We start from the raw sequence: 21,803 nt of genomic DNA on the forward strand, positions 1-21,803 counted from the left end.
GATTTATGCAGCGTATCTGTTACACAGCAAGAGATGATTTGTTCTGGATATTCTCAGAGACGTAATTTTATTTTTACTTGAGCTCTCCTGAGATTTCTGATTTGTACCTTACCTACCTGATCCTAAGGAGAATGACAAGTTGAACATGAGAATTAGTTCTTCTAATAATTTTTTTCTTTGTAGTTAGTACAGTGGAGACAGAAAATTTAGAGGTATTAGGTCTCTGACGGAGTACTTTTATTATTTTAATTGAAGTATCGTTGACATACAATATTATGTTAGTTTCAGGTGCATAACATAGTGAGTCAACATTTAAATATATTATGAAACATCACCACAGTAAATCTAGTAACTCTGCCCTCATACAGAGTTAGTGCAGTGTTATTGACCGTATTTCTTGTGCTGTCTGTCACATACTATGACTTACTTCTTTGAAGACTGGAAGTTTGAGTCACTTTTGCAGAGTACCTTTTTTTTTAACGGCTGCACCTGCAGCGTATTAAAGTTCCCAGGCTAGGGGTCACATCGGAGTAGCAGCTGCCCACCTACGCCACTGAGTGAGGCCAGGGATTGAACCCGCATCCTCACAGAGACAGTGTCAGGTTCTTAACACACTGAGCCACAGCGGGAGCCCCTCAGAGTACTTTTAACATGACATTTTTCTTTAAAGATTATAAACTTTTTGCCATGCTTTTCTGGAACACATCCCTGGTGACCAGTCCCATTCTAGAGTTGAGGAGAAGCCCCCATTTAGGAGCTGACCCAGAAAATAGTAATTCAGGACAGAACCTCAAATGAGCAGTGAGTGAAACCAGCCTGGAGAGAAAAATTCAGACCAGATAATCAGTGACAATGACAGTGGTTGTGTATGAGAAAGGGGACTCCTTAGAAAGAGTTAGAGTTTTCCATTTTGTTATGAAACGTCCTGGTAAGAACAGTTTTGTAATAGATAATATCCTTGAAGTAGAACCTTGAGACAGATTTCATCATTGAAATATGACTGACATGCTGTCTCTGGGGAGCTTTATGATGTGCTGCTCTGTTAAGCTTACCACTGAATTAATGGGCCTTTAAACCACTGTTATTTATGGAGAACATTTTAGGTATCCAGGACTGTGCAAAATGACAGAAATTAGAAGATAATATTGTAAATAATTTATAAGGTTTTCTAATATTTTGTTCAGTTTTCAAATGGTAAATTTTTTCCTCAAAATTACTAACGTCATTATCATCTTATGTAAAATATCTCACTCACTTTCTTGATTTCCCAAAAGATTAAATGTCTGTTATACATAGAGCCCTTTATAAGACATGATTTCCAATATGTGTAGATGCAGACATAACCTCTGGGGCTACTTGGTGGAGAATTTTATTCCTCAGTACAAACTAATGAACAGTCCAAGGCAGAACAGATGAGGCAATAAAAAGTCGATAAACGGAAGTGGTCTAAGTATTTGAATAAATAAAACTATAAAATTACCTAATAGCCATCACTTTTAAAAAAAGAGCTTTCTTTTGAACTTCAAAAACAGCATCTGTATCTGCTTTTATTTCTTCGTTCTCTGCTCTTTCTTTTTTAACACACCCACATTTAGATGGGTTCCTGCAGAGGTCCTTTGCTTGGTTATTTAAAAGGTCACCAGTGTTCTTCTCATCGCTAAATCCAGAGCCTTTTTTTGGCCTTTAGCGTCTTTCCTCTTGATGCATTTGGCACCGTCCACCTCCCCCTGGTCTTTGGCCCTTGCCCGTCCTCACTCTCTAACCTGCTCCTCTGTGTGCCCTTCTCTGCCCGCTTCCCTCCAAAGTAATTTTTGAGTCCAGTCTCCATTCTTTCTTCCTCATTGAATGCCACTCACAGGGCTTCCCTGAACACCAGTACATGTGTTCTCTCACCTGAGCTCAGTTGCTGCCCAGCACAGTAGTTTGCAGAGGTTGCAAAACGCTTTGGCGCTCAGTTGCTATTTAATCTTATAGACAATAGATGCCGCCCTAATATTTTCTTTTAAATTTTACTTCCTTTCTTTTAATGCCGGTACATTCGTGTCTCAAAATTCAAATGCTACAAAAGGCTATACAAATATTTCCCAATTGTTGGTCTGCCATCCACTCATCTCCTTTGCCCAGTGGCAACTGCTGTCTAATTTCACTTTTCTGGAGATGTTTTATATGAAAACAACAATTCAGGGATCTTTTTTTGTCTTTTTTTTTTTTTTTTTTTGTCTTTTTGTCTTCTTGTTGTTGTTGTTGTTATTGTTGCTATTTCTTGGGCCACTTCCGCGGCATATGGAGGTTCCCAGGCTAGGGGTTGAATCGGAGCTGGAGCCACCGGCCTACACCAGAGCCACAGCAACGCGGGATCCGAGCCGCGTCTGCAACCTACACCACAGCTCATGGCAATGCCGGATCGTTAACCCACTGAGCAAGGGCAGGGACCGAACCCGCAACCTCATGGTTCCTAGTCGGATTCGTTAACCACTGCGCCACGACGGGAACTCCCTTATTTTGTCTTTTGAGGGCCACACCTGCAGCATATGGAGGTTCCCCGGCTAGGGATCAAATCTGAGCCACAGCTGCTACCACAGCCACAGCAACGTGGGATCTAAGCTGGGCCTGTGACCCACACCACAGCTCACGGCAACTCCACAGCCTCAACCCATTGAGCAAGGCCAGGGATCGAACCCGTAACCTCATAGTTCCTAGTCGGATTCGTTGTCGCTGTGCCACGACAGAGACTCCCCACAATTTTTTTTAAAAGCTGTAAAATTTGGAGTTCCTGTTGTGGCTCAGCGGAAATGAATCTGCCTAGTATCCACATGGATGCAGGTTCAATCCCTGACCTCACTCAGTGGGTTAAAGATCCGGTGTTGCCGTGAGCTGTGATGTAGGTCACAGACAAGGCTTGGATCTGACGTGGCTATGGCTGTGGCATAGGCAAGAAGCTACAGCTCTGATTCAACCCCTGGCCTGGGAACCTCCATATGCTGCAGGTGCGGCCCTAAAAAGGAAAAAAAAAAAGAGAGAGAGAGAAGAAAAATCTGTAAAATTTAAAATAGGTAGAGAATTTTAAGCAATATTGATGTTTTACCTTCTGTGTTCCTTTCTTTTCCGCGTTTCAGGCTCTCTGTGAATGTGCTCTCCAGACTCCCTATGACAGCTTGAAACTTGGGATGTTGTCTGTTCTTTCCACGCTGTCAGGGACCATCGCTGTCAAACATTACTTCAGCATAGCATCAGGTAAAGAGAAGAAAGGAGATAATATATGGATAACATGCCGATCCTTTATTTGTGTTGGTATTTCAAGTTGTTTCCTCTATAAAGCTTTGGAATCAGGAAAGATTTCAATTTCATACTCTGTTATATGTTAATAATTTCTTTGCAAATGATTTATTAACTAATTCCTGTGATAATAAAATCTCGCATCCTTAATCTTAACTCAAGGCTATTGTTTTTCCGAGTTTGCCCTTTTCTGCATTGTGTAGATAAAACAGTATTTTTGAGGATGCTTAAAGTAGCTGGTTTGCTTTCGTGTGTCTCTGACATAAATTGCCCTTTGGATTTAAGTACATTTCAAAGGCCAAGTGGTGGTGAATTTTAAAAGCAAATGTCATGTTATCTCTCTGGAAAATGATTAAAATGAAACTTTACCCCAGTTCAATAAGACTTTCCCAGTTGCCTCTTCAAAATAATTTAACTCCAGAATGCCTTTATTAATGCCCTGTGAGGCACTTGCTTACATAACAGATTTAAGGCTTTGTTGTTTTGTTTTAATGAAGTTTTGCGGAAATCTCTGTTGCTTCCTTTTCTAGTCAGTTAATTTGTTTTTTGTTTGTTTGTTTGTTTGTTTTTTCTGGCTAAAGAGCGTTTTATTTTATTTATTTATTTATTTTTTTTATTTTCCCACTGTACAGCAAGGGGATCAAGTTATCCTTACATGTATACATTACATTTACATTTTTCCCCCTCCCTTTGTTCTGTTGCAACATGAGTATCTAGACATAGTTCTCAATGCTACTCAGCAGGATCTCCTTGTAAATCTGTTCTAAGTTGTGTCTGTTAAGCCCAAGCTCCCGATCCCTCCCACTCCCTCCCCTTCCCATCAGGCAGCCACAAGTCTTTTCTCCAAGTCCATGATTTTCTTTTCTGAGGAGATGTTCATTTGTGCTGGATATTAGATTCCAGTTATAAGTGATATCATATGGTATTTGTCTTTGTCTTTCTGGCTCATTTCACTCAGGATGAGATTCTCTAGTTCCATCCATGTTGCTGCAAATGGCATTATGCCATTCCTTTTTATGGCTGAGTAGTATTCCATTGTGTATATATACCACATCTTCCGAATCCAATCCTCTGTCGATGGACATTTGGGTTGTTTCTGTGTCCTGGCTATGGTGAATAGTGCTTCAATGAACATGCGGGTGCATGTGTCTCTTTTAAGTAGAGTTTTGTCTGGATAGTCAGTTAATTTGAATTGAATTAATTAAGGACTACACTGTGCATTTGTCTTTTTTTTTATGGCTTCACAGCATATAAACTTTTTGGGTAAAGGAAATTTCCCACCATTTAAGTCTTGGTAGGAGGCTGAAAAGACCTGATACTCTATTGCTAGGCCCAAGCGTCCGGCCAGCTAGGGTGCACACCAGTGCCCTGGACTCAACTAATCATTTTCATACACCAGAAAAAAATTGGGAGCCAGTAACAAGTAGGTGTGGGAGAATCCTTTCTGGTGCTGCAACAACGATCAGCAACATCCAGTTTCCAGGGTACATGGCAGCAGGCATGTGGGCTCTTTGATACCTTGGGCAGCAGTTTACGCTGTGATGTCAAGAAACAATAACAGTGGTGGTAATGCCTTTACTGGATTACTTCATATGTGATTGGGGCTGTGAACCTGGTGGGGCTCTAGACTTAACTTCTTCCTGTCCATCTTCTGAGCTGATTTGTCTAGCCTTTCCAGTAATTCTCTGAGGCACCTCTGTATTAGTTATCTATTACTACATAATAAATCACTTCAAAACTTAGTGGCTTAAAACCACCATTCATTTGCTCTGATTATCAGCAGTTGTGACTGGCCTCAGCTGAGCAGTTTCGCTGGTCTCACCTGGGCTCGCCTGTAAGACTGCAGTCATCTGCGGCCTGGACCAAACCAGATGGTCTAAGGTAGCCTCACTCACCAGCTAGAGGTTGGAAAGGCTTTCAGCTGAGGCACCTTGGTTTTCCTCCATGTGACTCTCAGCAGGCCAGCTTGGGCTTGTTGACATCATGTTCTTAGGGTTACTAGCAGCAGCCAAAAGAAGGCGAGCCACCAGCATACAAGTGCTTTATAGCCTTTTGCTTGCACATATTTTTAATATCTCATTGGCCAAAGCAAGGCATGTGGCCAAGCCTGGATAGGTGGAGAAATAAACACCTCTTGAGGCAAGGAATTGGAAAAGTATATTGCACTGGGGCATGCCTACAGGGGATGAGAGAGAGATTCACGGCCTTTTAAAAAATCGCCAATGTACTCATTGCGCTTTCCATAAATTCTTTTTCTGCATAAAGCAGCCAGTCTCAGTTTCTTAGCTTGCAGTTATTATCCTTGACTGACACACACTTTGAAAGAGCAGTAGTAGGCAGAGTACTAATTTTATCCCATAATTCATAAGAGCTTTCCTCTACAAGTACCTTTCACATGAGACCCATGCAAGGGGGGTTATAAATATTACAACTGAGGCTCATAGAGCTTGCATGACATGTCCAAAGTCACATACTTAAGAACTACCTGAGCCCAAAGGTTCTGATCAGAATTCTTTTTTATACTAAACTGATCTAGATACGAGATGAATTTCTTTTTCTTTAGTTTTCAATTCCAAAGACCTTTGTAAGCCTTGTGTTGGGTTTTAAAATTCAGGTACTTCTTAAGCTAGATATTTTATTTGTCCTTATATTGACCTATGTTAAATTGCAGTTTGTATATGGAATTAAGCAAAAAGCATAAATAACCAGACTAGGTAATGTTCACAGGAAATAAAAGTCAGGGATTTTCCAAAGTTAGATTATTTCCATAGATAATTGTAATGTTCAAGTCTATTTTCATTGATCTAGATTTTTCAGTATAACCAGGACAGTCTGTGAAAGAAACTTAAATTCAGTGTGTCTAAATTATCCTTACCAAATGGCTCTTAAGCATATTAGATGTTCAGTATCACATATACCTAAGAGAACTGCAAATTAAAACAACGCTGCAATACTTTTCCAATCCATCAGATTGGCAAAGATTCAGAGGTGTGATAACACGCTGTGTCAACAACAAGGGCGAAGGCAGACAGCTGCTCTCATTCACTGCTTGTGGGAATGTAAATTATTAAACGTTAGCATAGGTAATTTGGAAATACTCATCAAAATTACAAATGACCCAGAAATTCCACCTCTAGGAATTTATCCTCCCAATTTATTCACATAGTTGAGAAATGACACATGTACAAGGTTATTCATCATCATTGTATGTAGCAGCAAAATATCCATCAAATGGGAATGTAGTAGCGTAAGAAGATCATCAATCGGAAACTCTTTAAAGAAATTTTGATACATAACTGCAATAGAAATCAGTGCAATTTACTAGAAAGAATATAGGGCATGGAATTATTTCCATAATATAATGTTTAAAGGGAAATAAAACAAGCTGTACAACAACGTGCAGCAAGGGAAGAAAAAGGAGTTTGCAGAGTTCCTACTGTGGTGTGTGGGTTAAGAGTCCGACTGCAGTCTCCCAAAGCAATAGAAATAAGAGCAAAAATAAACCCATGGGACCTAATCAAACTGAAAAGCTTTTGCACAGCAAAGGAAACCAAAAAGAAAACAAAAAGACAACTTTCAGAATGGGAGAAAATAGTTTCAAATGATGCAACCGACAAGGGCTTAAACTCTAGAATATATAAGCAACTTATACAACCCAGCAGCAAAAAAGCCAATCAATCAATGGAAAAATGGGCAAAAGACCTGAATAGACATTTCTCCAAGGAAGATATACAGATGGCCAGCAAACACATGAAAAAATGCTCAACATCGCTGATTATAAGAGAAATGCAAATCAAAACTACCATGAGATACCACCTCACACCAGTCAGAATGGCCATCATTAATAAATCCACAAATAACGTGCTGGAGGGGCTGTGGAGAAAAGGGAACCCTCCTGCACTGCTGGTGGGAATGTAAACTGGTACAGCCACTATGGAGAACAGTTTGGAGACATCTTAGAAATCTGTACATAGAACTTCCATATGACCCTGCAATCCCACTCTTGGGCATCTATCCGGACAAAACTCTACTTAAAAGAGACACATGCACCCGCATGTTCATTGCAGCACTATTCACCATAGCCAGGACACGGAAACAACCCAAATGTCCATCGACAGAGGATTGGATTCGGAAGATGTGGTATATATACACAATGGAATACTACTCAGCCATAAAAAAGGATGACATAATGCCATTTGCAGCAACATGGATGGAACTAGAGAATCTCATCCTGAGTGAAATGAGCCAGAAAGACAAAGACAAATACCCTATGATATCACTTATAACTGGAATCTAATATCCAGCACAAATGAACATCTCCTCAGAAAAGAAAATCATGGACTTGGAGAAAAGACTTGTGGCTGCCTGATGGGAGGGGAGGGAGTGGGAGGGATCGGGAGCTTGGGCTTATCAGACACAACTTAGAAAGATTTACAAGGAGATCCTGCTGAGTAGCGTTGAGAACTATGTCTAGATACTCATGTTGGAACAGAACAAAGGGTGGGGGAAAAATGTAAATGTAATGTATACATGTAAGGATAACTTGATCCCCTTGCTGTACAGTGGGAAAATTAAAAAAAAAAAAAAAGAGAGAATCTGACTGCAGTGGCTTGGGTTGCTGTGGAGGTGTGGGTTTTATCCCCAGCCCAGCACAGTGGATTAAAGGATCTGATGTTGGCCACAGGTGTGGAGTAGGTTGTACCTGCAGTTTGGATTCAGTCCATGGCCTGGGAATGTCCATAAGCCTTGAGTGCAGCCATTTGATAAAGAAAGAAAGAAAAGAAAGGAGCTTGCTTGCATGTTTGTAAACTCTCTGGGATGATACCCAGGAAGCAGATAACAGATAATAAAAAGTTAAATTAAAGATGGTAATATATCCCTAAACAGTTAACATGGAAAGATCCTCACAGAAATTATATTTTAAAGGCAGAATATTGGCAGTATGTACTTACCCTGATTATGTATGGATTTTTTAATTATATTGGTGTGCCTCAGGGAAAAAGATTTTTCACAGTATTCCTGACAAATTAGTAATAATGTTAGGCTGATTTATGAGTTTGGGGAGGATTTCTGGTTTTTGCTTGGGGTTCTTCTGTTTTGTCTTGTTTTCCAACTTTTTTCTGAAATCTTGATGAGAGGAAGAAAAAAAAAAGAAAACCAAGTTGCAAAACGTGTTTGTAAGTTTGCAGATGAGTCTACATTGTCCCCATCATATGGACAAGAAAAAGAATGGAGGAAATTACATTTTCCATACTTTTTTAAATATGAACTCAGAGTTTCATCTCTCACATGTTTTGCCAATTTACAAAGCACGGAGGCTTTACCTAAGCTACTACTTTTATGTTAAACTGGAAATATGTCCTACACGGCCTGGGATAGTCCTGGTTTATGCCTGTTCTTATTAGTAATAGGTGTCCCCTTCAAGCATCAAAAAATATGATCACCTTTGGTGTGAAAGACAAGGTTGAAGTTGATAGGAATCATGGAAAAATAAGCAGGAGAAAGGAAGACAGGAATGAGAGACCCTGCTGAGAAGTTGAATAAGCTTTAATCTTGGGATTATTCTTGAAGCTCACTCCCTTATAACTGAGAGCTTCTCTACTAAATAAAAACATTCCCAGCCGATCTTATGTTACAGAATTTCAAGTGTGAATTTTAAAAGTCACTACAAACTATAGGGTAGAACTTAACATAGAACGCGCAAGGCTAGTGCATAACTAACAAGTTTTATGACGTTGATGGCAAGATGCTTAAAATATTTAGGCTTCAGTTTCTTCTGTAAAAATAGGGTATTGAATCAGATGATCCCCAAATCCTTTCCAGGTCTTAAAATCATAAATTCTTCTATAAACCCTTTGCATGATAACTATATGCCAGCAATTGAGGAGAGAATAGCAAACTTAAAATTTTTGTTTCTCTTTTCTTTCCTCTGTTGAAGGTAAGGTTTTATCTGACAAGAAGCCTGTCATGACTCCATTTTAATGAGAATCCATTTGAAATCACTAGATACAGTCGGTAGTTGTTTGGGCTTTTACTGTGTTCCTCAGTCAATTTTTATGAATATTTTTGTGAGAAAGTTCTGTATTAATTTTAGATCTTAATCATTATAAAACTATTAACATATACTTGATTCCAGATACCTTGACAGGGGACAAATGGTGATGTATGTTGATGGGGTAGAGGTAGAAAATTTTGTTGAGGTTTATTGCTAGAGATTTTCTCTTGAAAATGATAAAAATGAACCTATAAGCTGAACTGCTTTTGAATTTTATTTGCATTTTAATATAAATGAATAAAATCTGTACTGCTTTTCTCTTTTTGTTTAGGAAATGTGGGTTCTTCCCCTAGAGCCTCTGATTTAGTCAGATTAGCCCAAGAATGCTGTTACCATAATAACAGGGGCATTGCAGCTCACGGAGTGAGAGTCCTGACTAATATAACCGTCTCTTGTCAAGAAAAAGGTAAGTTTGGTTAAGACTGATATTATGTATGAACGTTTAGGTTGGAGTTTGACCAGAATCCTGTGTGTGTTTGGGTTTTTAATCCCTTATTATTTTTAGCCCGTGTGCTTTTGTCTCTTGGTTGCCTTGTCCTGAATGTCCTTTGGGCAGATTTTCTCAAGACTGCTTCATTGTTTGGGGGGAGAAAATGAGGCCCTTGGAGTTGGGATCGAGGAATTGAAAGGTTTTATGGAGTATTGTCCATTTCCTCCCGTTGCTTGCCTTCGCATGGATGGTACTATGGGTGGGGATTGTTTATGACTAGCCAGCAGTATCAGTTTGTTCCTGTTTTTTCAAAAAAGAAAAAAAAAAAAAAACTAGAACGTTTAGGGGAAAAAAATTGAAGTTATTGAGGGGCTTAAATAACAGTTTTTTACCTAGGGACAAGTGAATTAAGAGAGCGATGTGAATTAAATTTTCATAGACTTTGTCTCTAGGTATCTGTAGTGTTAAATGATTTGCGTAATTAAAAAGTATGTGCATTGAAAATAGGTTTTTTTGTATTCCTAACATCTTTTGACCTTAATACGTAAAGAAGTTCTTGCAGGTGTTCAAAAACAGGACATGGATTTTGGATGTTTCATCTGTTTCAGTACTTATTTTGGTCTTTGTTAAGGATCGTGAGATCTGAAGTCTCTCTTTATCTCCGCTGGGCCTGAGCACTGCTTGCTATGAGTTCCTCTTTATCCCTAGCACCTGTTCTTCACTAGATATTGTTTGCCAAGCCCCTGTGCTAACTCAGGAGACATTCTTGAAGTTGTATGTTGATTATGATTTGAATAAATTGTTTCATTTTGGAGATAGTGATAAGTATTTTCTACCATGTAGCACAGAAAATTGCTGTATGTTCTCAAAGCTGACATATATTTAACCTGAATATGGCTAAAGAATATATTCAGAACTTTCTAGAGCCTTTAGAGGAATTTTAGCCTAAAGGTAGTGAAAAAATGGTGTAGTACTGCTATTACATAAGATACCTAAGGGGTTCATTCTTTATGATCGGACTTAAGACATTAATAAGATTAAGTGGTGTCTTGATTATTTCCTAAAAGCGGTTCCCCTTTCATGTGAAAGTTGCATCCTAGGTGAAAATGGACCTGCATAATTTACGTCTAGTTTGGAAGATTGACTCATACTACTTGGTTTGGTGTTCTAGGATTTTCCTTAGCTAAGTTGGTGACACTGTTTCAGTTAGGCTTTATTTATACATTTGTAGCTTTAGATCTTGGTTCAGTGTACCTGTATGTTTTTTAAAAAATGTTAGTTTCAGATATACAACATCATGATCTGTTACTTGCATATATTATGAAATGATTAGCATAGTAAGTCTAGTTAGCATTCATCACCCTATATAGTTGTCAAATTATTTTTCTAGTGATGAGAACGTTCAAGCTTTACTCTCCTGACAACTTCTGTATATGCAGACGGTATTATAACCGTAGTCACCATGCTTTACATTACTTACTCATTTTATAAGTAGAAATTTGGACCTTTCAACCCCCTTCGACCATTTTGCCCACCCCTGGCTTCCCACCCCGCACCTCTGACAAACACCTATCTGTATCTTTTTAGCTTGGTGTGTGTTTGTTTGTTCTAGATTCCACATATAAATGAGATCATACAGTATTTATTTTTCTCTGTCTGACTTATCTCACTTAGCATAGTGTCACCCAAAGTCCATCCCTTGTCACAAATGGCAGGATTTCCTTTTTTTATAAAATATGGCTGAATAAATAATTCCTGTGTGTGTGTGTGTGTGTGTGTGTGTGTGTGTGTGTGTGTGTGTGGCTCTATGATATATATATACACACACCATGTTTTCTTTATTCATCCGTCAGTGGACAGTTAATTTGTTTATACCTTGGCTGTTGTAAATAATGCTGCAGTGAATATAAGAATACATTTATTTTTTTTTTAAGGTAGTGTTTTTGTTTTCTTCAGATAGATACCCAGAAGTGGCATGTGGTAGTTCACTTTTTAATTTTTGGACAAACCTTCATACTCTTTTCCATAGTGGCTGTACCAACTAACATTCCCACCAGCAGTGCACAAGGGTTTCCTTTTTTCTGCATCCTTGTCAACACTTGTTTTTAACTGTCTTTTTTTAGAAGCCATTCTAACAGATGTGAGGTGATTTTGATTTTCTTTTCCCTAAAAATGAGTGATGTTGAGCATCTTTCCATGTATCCATTGCCCATCTGTATGTGTCATCGTGGACATATAAGGATGTCTTGGAAGGATGTCTTTTAGATTCTCTGCCTATTTTTTTTTTTTAATCAGATTGTGGGTTTTTTTGCTATTGAGTTGTACGTGTTCTTTCTGTATTTAACGTATTAACCCCTCATCAGATGTATGATTTGCAAAGATTTTTCTCCCACTCAGTAGGTTGCTTTTCGCTGTTGATGGTTTTCTTTGCTGTGCAGAAGCTTTTAAGTTTGATGTTTTATATATATATATATATATATTTATAATCTTAAATAAAGTAGTGGAAATATAGAAGTCTGAAGATAGCCTTTGCATTTCAGGAGTAATGCCACATGTGGTTTTTCAGGAAGGTAAGACACTTGATGCATTGAAATGTTTCCTATGTTTTAGACTCCCTACTTTTTTTTTCTTTCAAGTGTGTGTTTGTGTACATTTACTCTTTTCTACTTGACCACTAAAAAACTTAGTGTTTTTCCTTTAGACCTTTTGGCACTGGAACAAGATGCTGTCTTTGGCCTGGAATCCCTTCTGGTACTTTGTAGTCAAGATGATAGCCCAGGTGCTCAAGCCACTTTAAAGGTGAAAACATCAGTTATTTTAATACAATGCCTGTTTTCATTGCCTGAAGTTAAGGATTGGCAAACTCTCTACAAAGGGTCAGATAGTAAATATTTTTAAGTTTTGCAGATGGTGTGCTCCTTGTCACAGCTACTCAGTTCTACCATTGTAGCCATGGACTGTATGTTTAAACCAAAAAAAAAAAGGAAGGTGACGGTATGGCTTTGTTCCAAGAAAACTTCATTTGTAGAAACAGGCAGGATTTGGCCCAAGTGCAAGAGTTTGTCAACTTCCGCTTAAATATTTGCCTTTGATCTTTACTTTCAAAACTAGCATTTTGACTCCTATTATTCCAAAAGATAGACAAAGTAAAAATTTGAGCTTTGGCCTATCTTGCTATTGGTTGAAGGTATTTATGAAGTTATAATAGTTATATATGATAGTCCTAGGTGATATAAGGCAAAGTTAAACAGACAAAGCTCCTGCACTTTTGCAAGTTTATAATCTGAGGTAATATCTATAAGATTACAAAGAACTGATGAAATTGCTCCAGCCGAACTCCTAAATGTGTAAGTGTATATTAATTTCTAGACTATAGAAGCCCTAGTTTTTAAGCCAAGGGAAAAATTATAAAATTTTCAATTTTACTTATTTATAGAGTCATCTTAGAGATATTTAAGATTTTTAAATGTGAGATGAGACTATTATTGGGGTGAAACTTAAGATATAATTTTTGGTGGTACAAAATAATTAAGAAAGTAGGATTAATGGAAGTAAAAGGCTGTTCGATAGACATTGATAAATGTAAGAACTATACCTTGTCTAAGATACGGTTCCAGGGAAGTCATGACTTATTTTAGCAGCTTAAGGTATCATGTAGTTGTAAAGGAAAGCAAGCCAAAACCTTTCCTCACCAATTGTAGGTCTCAGTAAAACACGGGACAGAACAGATGGTCAAGAAAAGTCCCTTCATTTGAGGAGCTCTCCATCTAGACGATATGGATATTTATAAAAGGGATGATAATACCAAGGAGAATGTAGCCAGTTCTCTGGTAGTGTGAACAAAAGTGCAATTCTAATGAGAGGATGGATGGGGAGTAGTTAATTTCAACTAAGGTATTGGAGAAGACTTGACAAGGAGATGTCATATGAGTTGAATCTTGAAAGATGGGGTAGGATTTCAGTATTGAGGAAGGATCTTTTTTTTTTTTTTTTTTTTTTGGCTGCACCTGTGGTATATGCACATTCCCAGGCCAGCAATGGAATGTGAGCTGTAGCTGCAACCTGTATCATGGCAGTGGCAACACTAGATCCTTAACCCACCACCCCGGGCCAGGGCTCAAACCCGCACCTCAGCAGCGACCCAGCCACCACAGAGACAAGGCCAAATCCTTAGCTCCCTGAGGGAGGATCATTTGCACTTGAGGGACCACTGTTACAAAAGACAGGAAAGCAGAAACAGACATTGTATATTGAAAGAAGTAGCCCCCTGTGGCTGGATGATGGAATGTGAGATTAGAAGAGTAGTTTGCAGCTTGATCGTGAGGATATCAAATGTCCTGCTAAGGGACTTTGGCTAAATTCCATAGGTAGCGAGGTCTTTAAAGTAGTGGCCATGCTCTAACTTCTGTTGTAGATTTTGTTGTTCTTTATGCCTGTTATGTACCAAACTTTGTTGAAGGCATGTCTGTACATTTCTTTCAGTCTTTATGACAACTCTGACTAGCGGAATTTGTAGTTGTGTAGTTATTCCTCTTATTTATGAGGAAATTAAGTCTCAGAGAGAACAAATAATGTGTTCACAGATCCCTAGCCAGTAGAGGGTGTAAGGTGCTCTTAAACTCTGGGTCTGTCAGATTGTTCCTTGTAAACACATGGAAAGCTACATGGTCGTAGCGTGAAGGACGGGTTAATGGGCCCATCTTTTCAAGAGATTGGAACTAGGGAGACATTTGTGTTGTGGCAGAGAGAATGGAGAGGAGCTGACGAGGTGGATGTTAGAGATTTGACAAAAGTGGAAATGACTGGATTTAGGAATCCGCTGGCCGTGTTAGCGAGAGGACGTCTGGGTTTCCAGTCTGGGTGGCTGGGGTTTGGTGTTGCCATTTACTGGCCTGACCAGAAGCTCTAAGCAGATTGGCTTTTAGGTTTCTATTGAGACATAAGAGAGAAACGAGACCCCTCCTCCCCACTTTAGTGTGCCTAAAGGTCACTTAGAGCACCTTTGTTAAACTGCTAACTCAGTAACCAAAACGAAAAAAAAAGGCAATACACTAAGTTTGGGATGGGTAGGGCTCAGGAATCTTTTATTTCTCTTAGCATCCTGGGAGATGCTGGCATAGGTTAAATTTACAAAGCACACTTTAGAAGCAGTTTTGGAAAAGTAATGAAAATGCAGTCATGATAACATTCAGTTTGGCATAATTTGACCCTTTCAGCATTATTTCTTATGATTTTCATCTCAAGTCTTAGATTGAATAGTCTTAGATTAAAATGAGCGGTTGATGTACAGTCCTGTCTTGTTTTAGCTTTAAACATGGCACACTTTGCAGATCTTAATACGGGATTCAGTTTGTCATGTGTTTATGAAGAAAAATGTTATAAAAATGTTATGTCTCCGAAAACCCTTTTCCTTGATTTTTCCTAGTAACTTGTAGAGAGTTATTTTCTGTAAAGCTTCACTTCATACCTTCGAGATGTAACTGACCCATTTTGTATTCAATATGCAGATTGCTCTCAACTGTATGGTGAAGTTGGCCAAAGGCAGGCCCCACCTCAGCCAGTCAGTGGTGGAGACCTTGCTGATTCAGCTGCAGAGCGCGCAGGACACTGCCCGGATTCTGATGTGCCACTGCCTGGCCGCCATTGCCATGCAGCTGCCTGTGCTGGGCGATGGGATGCTCGGGGACCTCGTGGAGCTCTACAAGGTGATCGGACGGTCAGCCACAGACAAGCAACAAGAGCTTCTGGTAAAGATCCACTTTTTGAACTTGGCGGTGGGTGGATGGGATCTCGTCTAGTGGGGAGTACATTTAACAAGTCGCATTCCGTTTGACTTAAACAGCAGCGTAAGCAACAGGTTAAAGCAAGTAGCTACGAGCAAGAGCATACCGAAGTCAAAATAGGGTTGGAACCATGAACTTCTTATTTCCACTTTCGGTTTAGAAAGCCCTATGTGGTTCCGAAGCAGGCTGCTTTCTTCCTAAGCTCTGCCAGATCAGCGTGGTGTAGCTGAAGCCTTCAATCTGTTTTTGTTCTATTACAAAGGACAAAATGAAAATGAAGTTTTCCTCTTTTTTATACAAAGCACATAAATAGTGAACCAAACCTTATTTTGTACTTCCAAAAATACAAGTTAAAGACCTAGTGATAACGGTGACTGTAGATTAACTCACCTTCTCTTTGCCAATCCAGGACTTCTTTAGCTGTCTAGGATCCGGTATAGGTTACAGGACAGTCCTGGGGTTGGGAAAGGTACATGCGCAGGAAAAAACCAGAAAGCATGGAAGCCACGTAATGTTTGTTTGGAAGTTCTTATGTAATAGAGTACCTTCTCAATAGGCATTAATTAGAGAGATGTAAGCTTTAAATTGGCCACTCCCTCTCAGTGGTCCTCTGACTTTATGGCTTGGGAGAAAGCGTAATGAAGTCACTTACTCAAGCCCGTTTTATGTTTAATCCTACAGGGGGCGTTGTGTAAAAGATCGCCCCCATCTCATCCTTTGCTATCAGGAAAGGTTACCCTGATGACTAAGTGGCAGTGGTCGTGGGATCATGCAGTTATCACAGTAGGTATGGATCTTTGTATGTATCGGCTTTGGAATACTGAGAAGCTGTGAGCCAAGCTTACTTTTTATTGCAGCAGAATTTTCACTTAATGGTCTCTATCCCTTTTCTGTCAGTACTACTTTAAAGCAACTTTAAATTATGAATGTAATATTCAGAAAAACATAAGGAATAATATGATGAAAACTCATATCCATCACCTAGTTTAAGAAAAAAATGTTACCAAGACAGTTGAATTTTACCCCCTTGTGTATCTTCTTCCTTCCCATCTGGATAGATAAGTATGATCCCAGATTTGGTATTTATCATTCCCATACATATTGTTGTACATCCTACCTTAGTATATCTCCTAAGTGATATGCAATATTTTTTGCATAGTTTTAACTTTCTCTGTTATCATACTACATGTTGTCTGCATTTTGCCTATTTTTGCCTGTTTTGTGTTGATCATCTATATTGATAAGTGTATTTCTCGTTTATCCATTTCACTGCTCTATAATATATCCTTTGTGATTACATCATAGTTTATCCACATTTATGGGCATTGTTTCTAATTATTTGCTATTATACACAGTGCTCTGAGCAGTGGGATAAGTTGCTTAATGACTTAAAAGTGGAAGTGTGATAAATGTCAAAGGGAGACCAATGTTGTTCTTTTGGGATGGGCTATAATTCATTGTTCACCCTTTTGGGTAACGTCATCTATGACATTGGATAGAGTGACATGATGGTTCTTGACTTTCTTCTTTTTTGCTCAACGTCAGGTGAGCTTGGCCACAGTGATTTTTGTAGCCAGTCAGAAAGCACTCTCTGCTGAAGTAAAGGCAGTGATTAAGCAGCAGCTCGAAAGTGTCTCCAACGGATGGACTGTATACCGGATTGCCAGACAGGCCTCCCGGATGGTATGTGTCCTCCTTCCATGTGAACTGGGCTGCTGAAGATGCCGGGTTAAAACCTTAGGCCGTGTGCGCGTCGCCCCTGGTCAAAGCTCAAGATAGAGATGGAAGTGCTTTTAGTCATAGGATTGAAAGATGATGGGCTTTGAAAGGACCTCGTTTTTAACGTAGACACATAAGCACGGCGTCTGTGTTGTCACCGGCAAGTTCCTCGGGAATCCCCGGCACACACGCTCTTCCTGACTGTCGCTTGTTAGCACCGCTGTCACTCTGCCCGCTGCGCTCAGAGGGACTCCCTCCATTTCTGTCCCCCCATCTTTCTTCCCTTTCTCTCACCAACCTTATCCTTCCTACGAGGAAACGGGAACATTTTAGTGTGCTGTTTCCTTCTCAACCATGTGGAAAGCCTAACAATTTTTTATTAGTTTTGTTGAAGAGGAAATACGGAGCTTAGATAGTATAGGAAATATTTGGGGATGAGTCCAGAGAACAGTTTGAGAAGCGCTGCCCTGGGTGGTTGAAGCGCGGGTTCCCGTTTCCCAGTCTCTGGAGTGGGAGAAGCAGCACTGTTGACAGGCCGCCGCTGCGCCCGCATCCTCAGCTGTGCCACGCCTCCAGCTGCAGCAGGACCCTGGGCATCCATCGCCCCGGCCTCACAGGGCACTCAGCCCCCTCCCTCGCCTCCCCCGGTCACCACTGGAGGAAAAGTGGCTGGGGTTCTCCCCACACCACTGAACAGCTCGTGCGGAAGGGCCTGTTTGGAACTACATGGCTCGCCTCGGGTTGTAGCTCATTGCGTTTATCTTCTCTCCGGAGCTGTTGTGTGGCTAAAGAACTTCAGGCGTGTGTTACAGCAAAGCAGCTCGGCATGGTTTCTCGGGAGAAATAGGAGACCGAGTCCCTCGGAGTTACAGAGCGGGAGGCACGATCGCTAAAACGTATCCAAGGTTTGGGCTTCTGTTGGAGGTGCTGCCGCAGCTGGTTCAAGGGTAAGACCCTCATCCTGGGCCCTCCCGGCTTTCTTTCAGGGTAGTCACGACATGGCCGGAGAGCTGTACCAGAGCCTGCTGACGCAGGTCGCCTCGGAGCATCTCCACTTCTGGCTCAACAGTCTGAAGGAGTTCTCACACGCGGAGCAGTGCCTCACCGGCCTGCAGGAGGACGACGCTAGTTCAGCACTTTCTTGCATTGCTGAGTCCCTGAAATTCTACCACAAAGGGATTGCTTCCTTAACAGTGAGTCTTCCTCATTTTCCTTGGGCGGTGATGGCTTGTGTGAGGATGGTGTCCCTTTGCTTCCGGGGGCTGTCCCGTTTTCACCTTGAAAACCCTGCTAATATGTATGTATTTGGAAGTATTAAAATAAGACGTAGGACGTGACGGTAGGTCATGAACCCCTGCCCGACTTTTTAACGTTCATGGGTTGATGCACATTTATCATTTGGTTTTTTATCAAGTGTCCGATAGACACGTGGAGGGGAATTGCACAGTCCAGGCAGAAAGAATTAGCGGAGGTAGGATGCTCCCTTTCCAGACTGCTGTTGGGAAGACCGCAGCCTGGGTCGCTGCTGCCGCCAGACCCAGCCCTTCCCATCACTGGCGGCTACTCACTAAGAAACTAGAGCTTCTTGCTTTGTAAATAAAAAGCAAGTGATCACTTTTTACCCCTTGGTGATACCCTCTACTCCAAATGAACAACCAGCTGTATTTTCCATTTTTTTCTACCAAGAAAAAGAGATCAGATCCTTAACATTTTCTTGAAACTAGTTATAATCCTAAATAAGAGCCTGTTCCCTAAAATGAGCCTTTTCTCTGTTAATGTGAGGACTTTTTCCCCTTAAGAGTAAAGAGTTTAATCACCATTGAACACGTTTAAAGCATTGTCACACAACCTTAAAAATTGTATATATTTAGATAGGGCCGTAAAACTTTGGGTACCTGTGTATCTACCTTTTTCACTTATCACATAATGTAAACTGTCTTTTTACATTAGATAAATGTAATGTATCCAGAAAGAAACGCTTCAGAGTAGAACAGAGAATAAACAGACGTCACCGAAGAGACAGACTGTTCAGATGGCTGTGGATACACATCTTTTGAAGAATGATTTTGGAGGGAGCTGGGATTGATTGATGGCTGTTTTGGAACAGAAATATAGGGCATTCCCAGTGTGGCTCAGTGGGTTACAAACCCGACTAGTATCCATCCGGACGCAGGTTTGATCCCTGGCCTTGCTCAGTGGGTTAAGGATCCGGTGTTGCCATGCGCTGTGGTGTAGGTCACAGATGCAGCTCAGATCCCGAGTTGCTGTGGCTGTGCCGTAGACCAGCAGCTGGAGCTCCGATTCGACCCCTGGCCTGGGAATTGGGAACCTCCATGTGCCATAGGTGCAGCCCTAAAAAGGAAAAAGACAAAACAAAAAACAGGAATGTAGGAATGGCTCCTCACCGTTTTAAGGGGTAACTTTAACTACATGATTCTCTCGTCATGATTATCAAAACTCGTAAGAGTTTGTTGTTGCCTATTTCAAGCTAATAAATAGCTCAGAAAGTCAAAGAATAGTTGTTGGCGCCAATCAGTAGAATTATTCTATTTTCTAATTTATGTGGAACAAAAAATTGTTAATGGTTTAACAGTAAGTGGTGCAGTAAGTGGTAAGAACTGAGAGAGAGATTCACAGAACAGTGAGGCAGATGCAATTAATATTAAGAAAAACTCCATTGCACATTTAATGGTCATTTAATGGTTTGTGTGCTCTCAGTATTTAAGGAGGCTTGGCAGTAGGTAAGGGCTGGATTCTGATGTAGGAGGACCGCAGTGGGCTGTCAGAAGGCCCTTGTGTCCGTCTCCGTTCAGCCGTTCGCGCCATGTGACCTAAGGCAGGTTCTTGGGCCTCAGATCACCTCTTAAAACGGAGTTGCTTTATTCAGCAGACTGTGAGCACTGGCTATGTGCCAAACCCTGCTTTGAGGAGTCAAAAAAGAGGTCCAGAGATGACGATGTGCTTGAGAAGAATCCGGGGGGGGAGGCAGTCTGATCCTTACTGTTGTTTGGAACCTCTCTCAGTTCTGAGTATACCGCACTCTCGGGATTTCCGCAAGATTTTTAAAAAATCTCTCTGACAAGTGAGGACCTGATGGTGACTTTCCCCTTTTTAATCGAGATGGTGTGAGCATGACTCACCCTCTCACTCCTTGACACCTGAATGAGCTGACCCGAGACTCAGCTGTGAGGACTGTATTTTTACCTACTTCAGCCAAGCCAAACAGAAGTTAAAGATTCCATGCTTAGAGGGACTCTATAGCAGTGTTGGGTGTCTGAATTTCCCCATACAGTGATTAATGCTGGTGTTATCTTGCTTCTTAGGAATATAAATTATAAAAAGCGTTCATATTAGCTTTCTGGGCTATGTAAAAAATTACTATAAATTTAGTGGCTTAAAACAACACCCATTTACTATTTTACGGTTTCCAAGGGCCCAGGTGTGACTTCGCTGGGGCCTCTGCTCATGTTGTCACGAAGTTACTGTCAAGGTGTTGTTCAGAGCCAGTTTTGTGTGAAGCCTGGACTCAAGAGTCCTCTTTTGAACTCATGCAGTTGTTGGCAGGATTCAGTTCCTCACAGCTGTAAGACCTGAGGAAACTTTAAGGCCAGCAGGGGAATCTCTTACCTTCAAGGCCCTCTTTTAAAGAACTCAACTGATGAAGCGAGATCTACCCAGAATAATCTCCTTTTTGATTAGTATAAAGTCAGCTCGTTAGGGACCTAAATTAGCTTCTCAAAAATAGATTGCCTTTGGAGTTTCCATTGTGGCTCAGTGGGTTAAAAGCCTGACTAGTATCCGTGAGGATTCGGGTTCACTCATGAACCAATCCCTGGCCTCACTTAGTGGGTTAAAGGATCTGGCATAGTCTTTTTTTTTTTAATTTTTTTTGTCTTTTGTTGTTGTTGTTGTTGTTGTTGCTATTTCTTGGGCCGCCCCCACTTCATATGGAGGTTCCCAGGCTAAGGGTCCAATCGGAGCTGCAGCCACCGGCCTACGCCAGAGCCACAGCAACGCGGGATCCGAGCCGCGTCTGCAACCTACACCACAGCTCACGGCAACGCTGGACCCTTAACCCACTGAGCAAGGGCAGGGACCGAACCCGCAACCTCATGGTTCCTAGTTGGATTCGTTAACCACTGCGCCACGACGGGAACTCCTAGATCCGGCATAGTCTTAAGGTGCGGCGTAGGTCACAGATGTGGCTTGGATCTGGCATTGCTGTAGCTGTGGCATATACTGACTGGCAGCTGTAGCTCTGATTCGACCCCTAGCCTGAGACCCTCCATATGCCGCAGGTGCAGCCCAAAAAAAAAAAAAAAAAAAAAAAAATCTATTAAATGTACAATTATTATTGATAGGACATGTGCCAGGAATGTGCTAGGTTATATTACATTCCTTATCATGTTTAATCTTCACATTCACCTTATTACCTTTCTACAGATAAGAACTTTAAGCCTTAGAGAAATTAAGTAATAGATCCACAGTCATACGCACAGGCGTTCATATTATGCTTACTTTGTCTTAAATATATCTTTTT

At 40.7% G+C, this 21,803-nt stretch overlaps 1 protein-coding gene across 3 annotated transcripts in view; it reads left to right on the forward strand.

Moving 5' to 3' along the window:
- The window catches only part of INTS7 (integrator complex subunit 7), an 88,961-nt gene that overhangs the window by 37,705 nt on the left and 29,453 nt on the right, over positions 1–21,803 (forward strand). For all 3 annotated transcript variants that reach the window (XR_002336047.1, XM_021063859.1, XM_021063860.1), the window contains exons 8-13: positions 3,117–3,234; positions 9,603–9,737; positions 12,463–12,560; positions 15,269–15,508; positions 17,090–17,227; positions 18,250–18,456. Coding sequence is in view for 2 of the 3 variants with exons in the window: in XM_021063859.1 (XP_020919518.1) it covers positions 3,117–3,234; positions 9,603–9,737; positions 12,463–12,560; positions 15,269–15,508; positions 17,090–17,227; positions 18,250–18,456 (936 nt within the window). In the remaining variant the exon portion in view is untranslated. The remainder of the gene's footprint in view (positions 1–3,116; positions 3,235–9,602; positions 9,738–12,462; positions 12,561–15,268; positions 15,509–17,089; positions 17,228–18,249; positions 18,457–21,803) is intronic.

The sequence above is a fragment of the Sus scrofa genome, chromosome 9, assembly GCF_000003025.6.
Source record: "Sus scrofa isolate TJ Tabasco breed Duroc chromosome 9, Sscrofa11.1, whole genome shotgun sequence".
NCBI lineage: Eukaryota > Metazoa > Chordata > Mammalia > Artiodactyla > Suidae > Sus > Sus scrofa.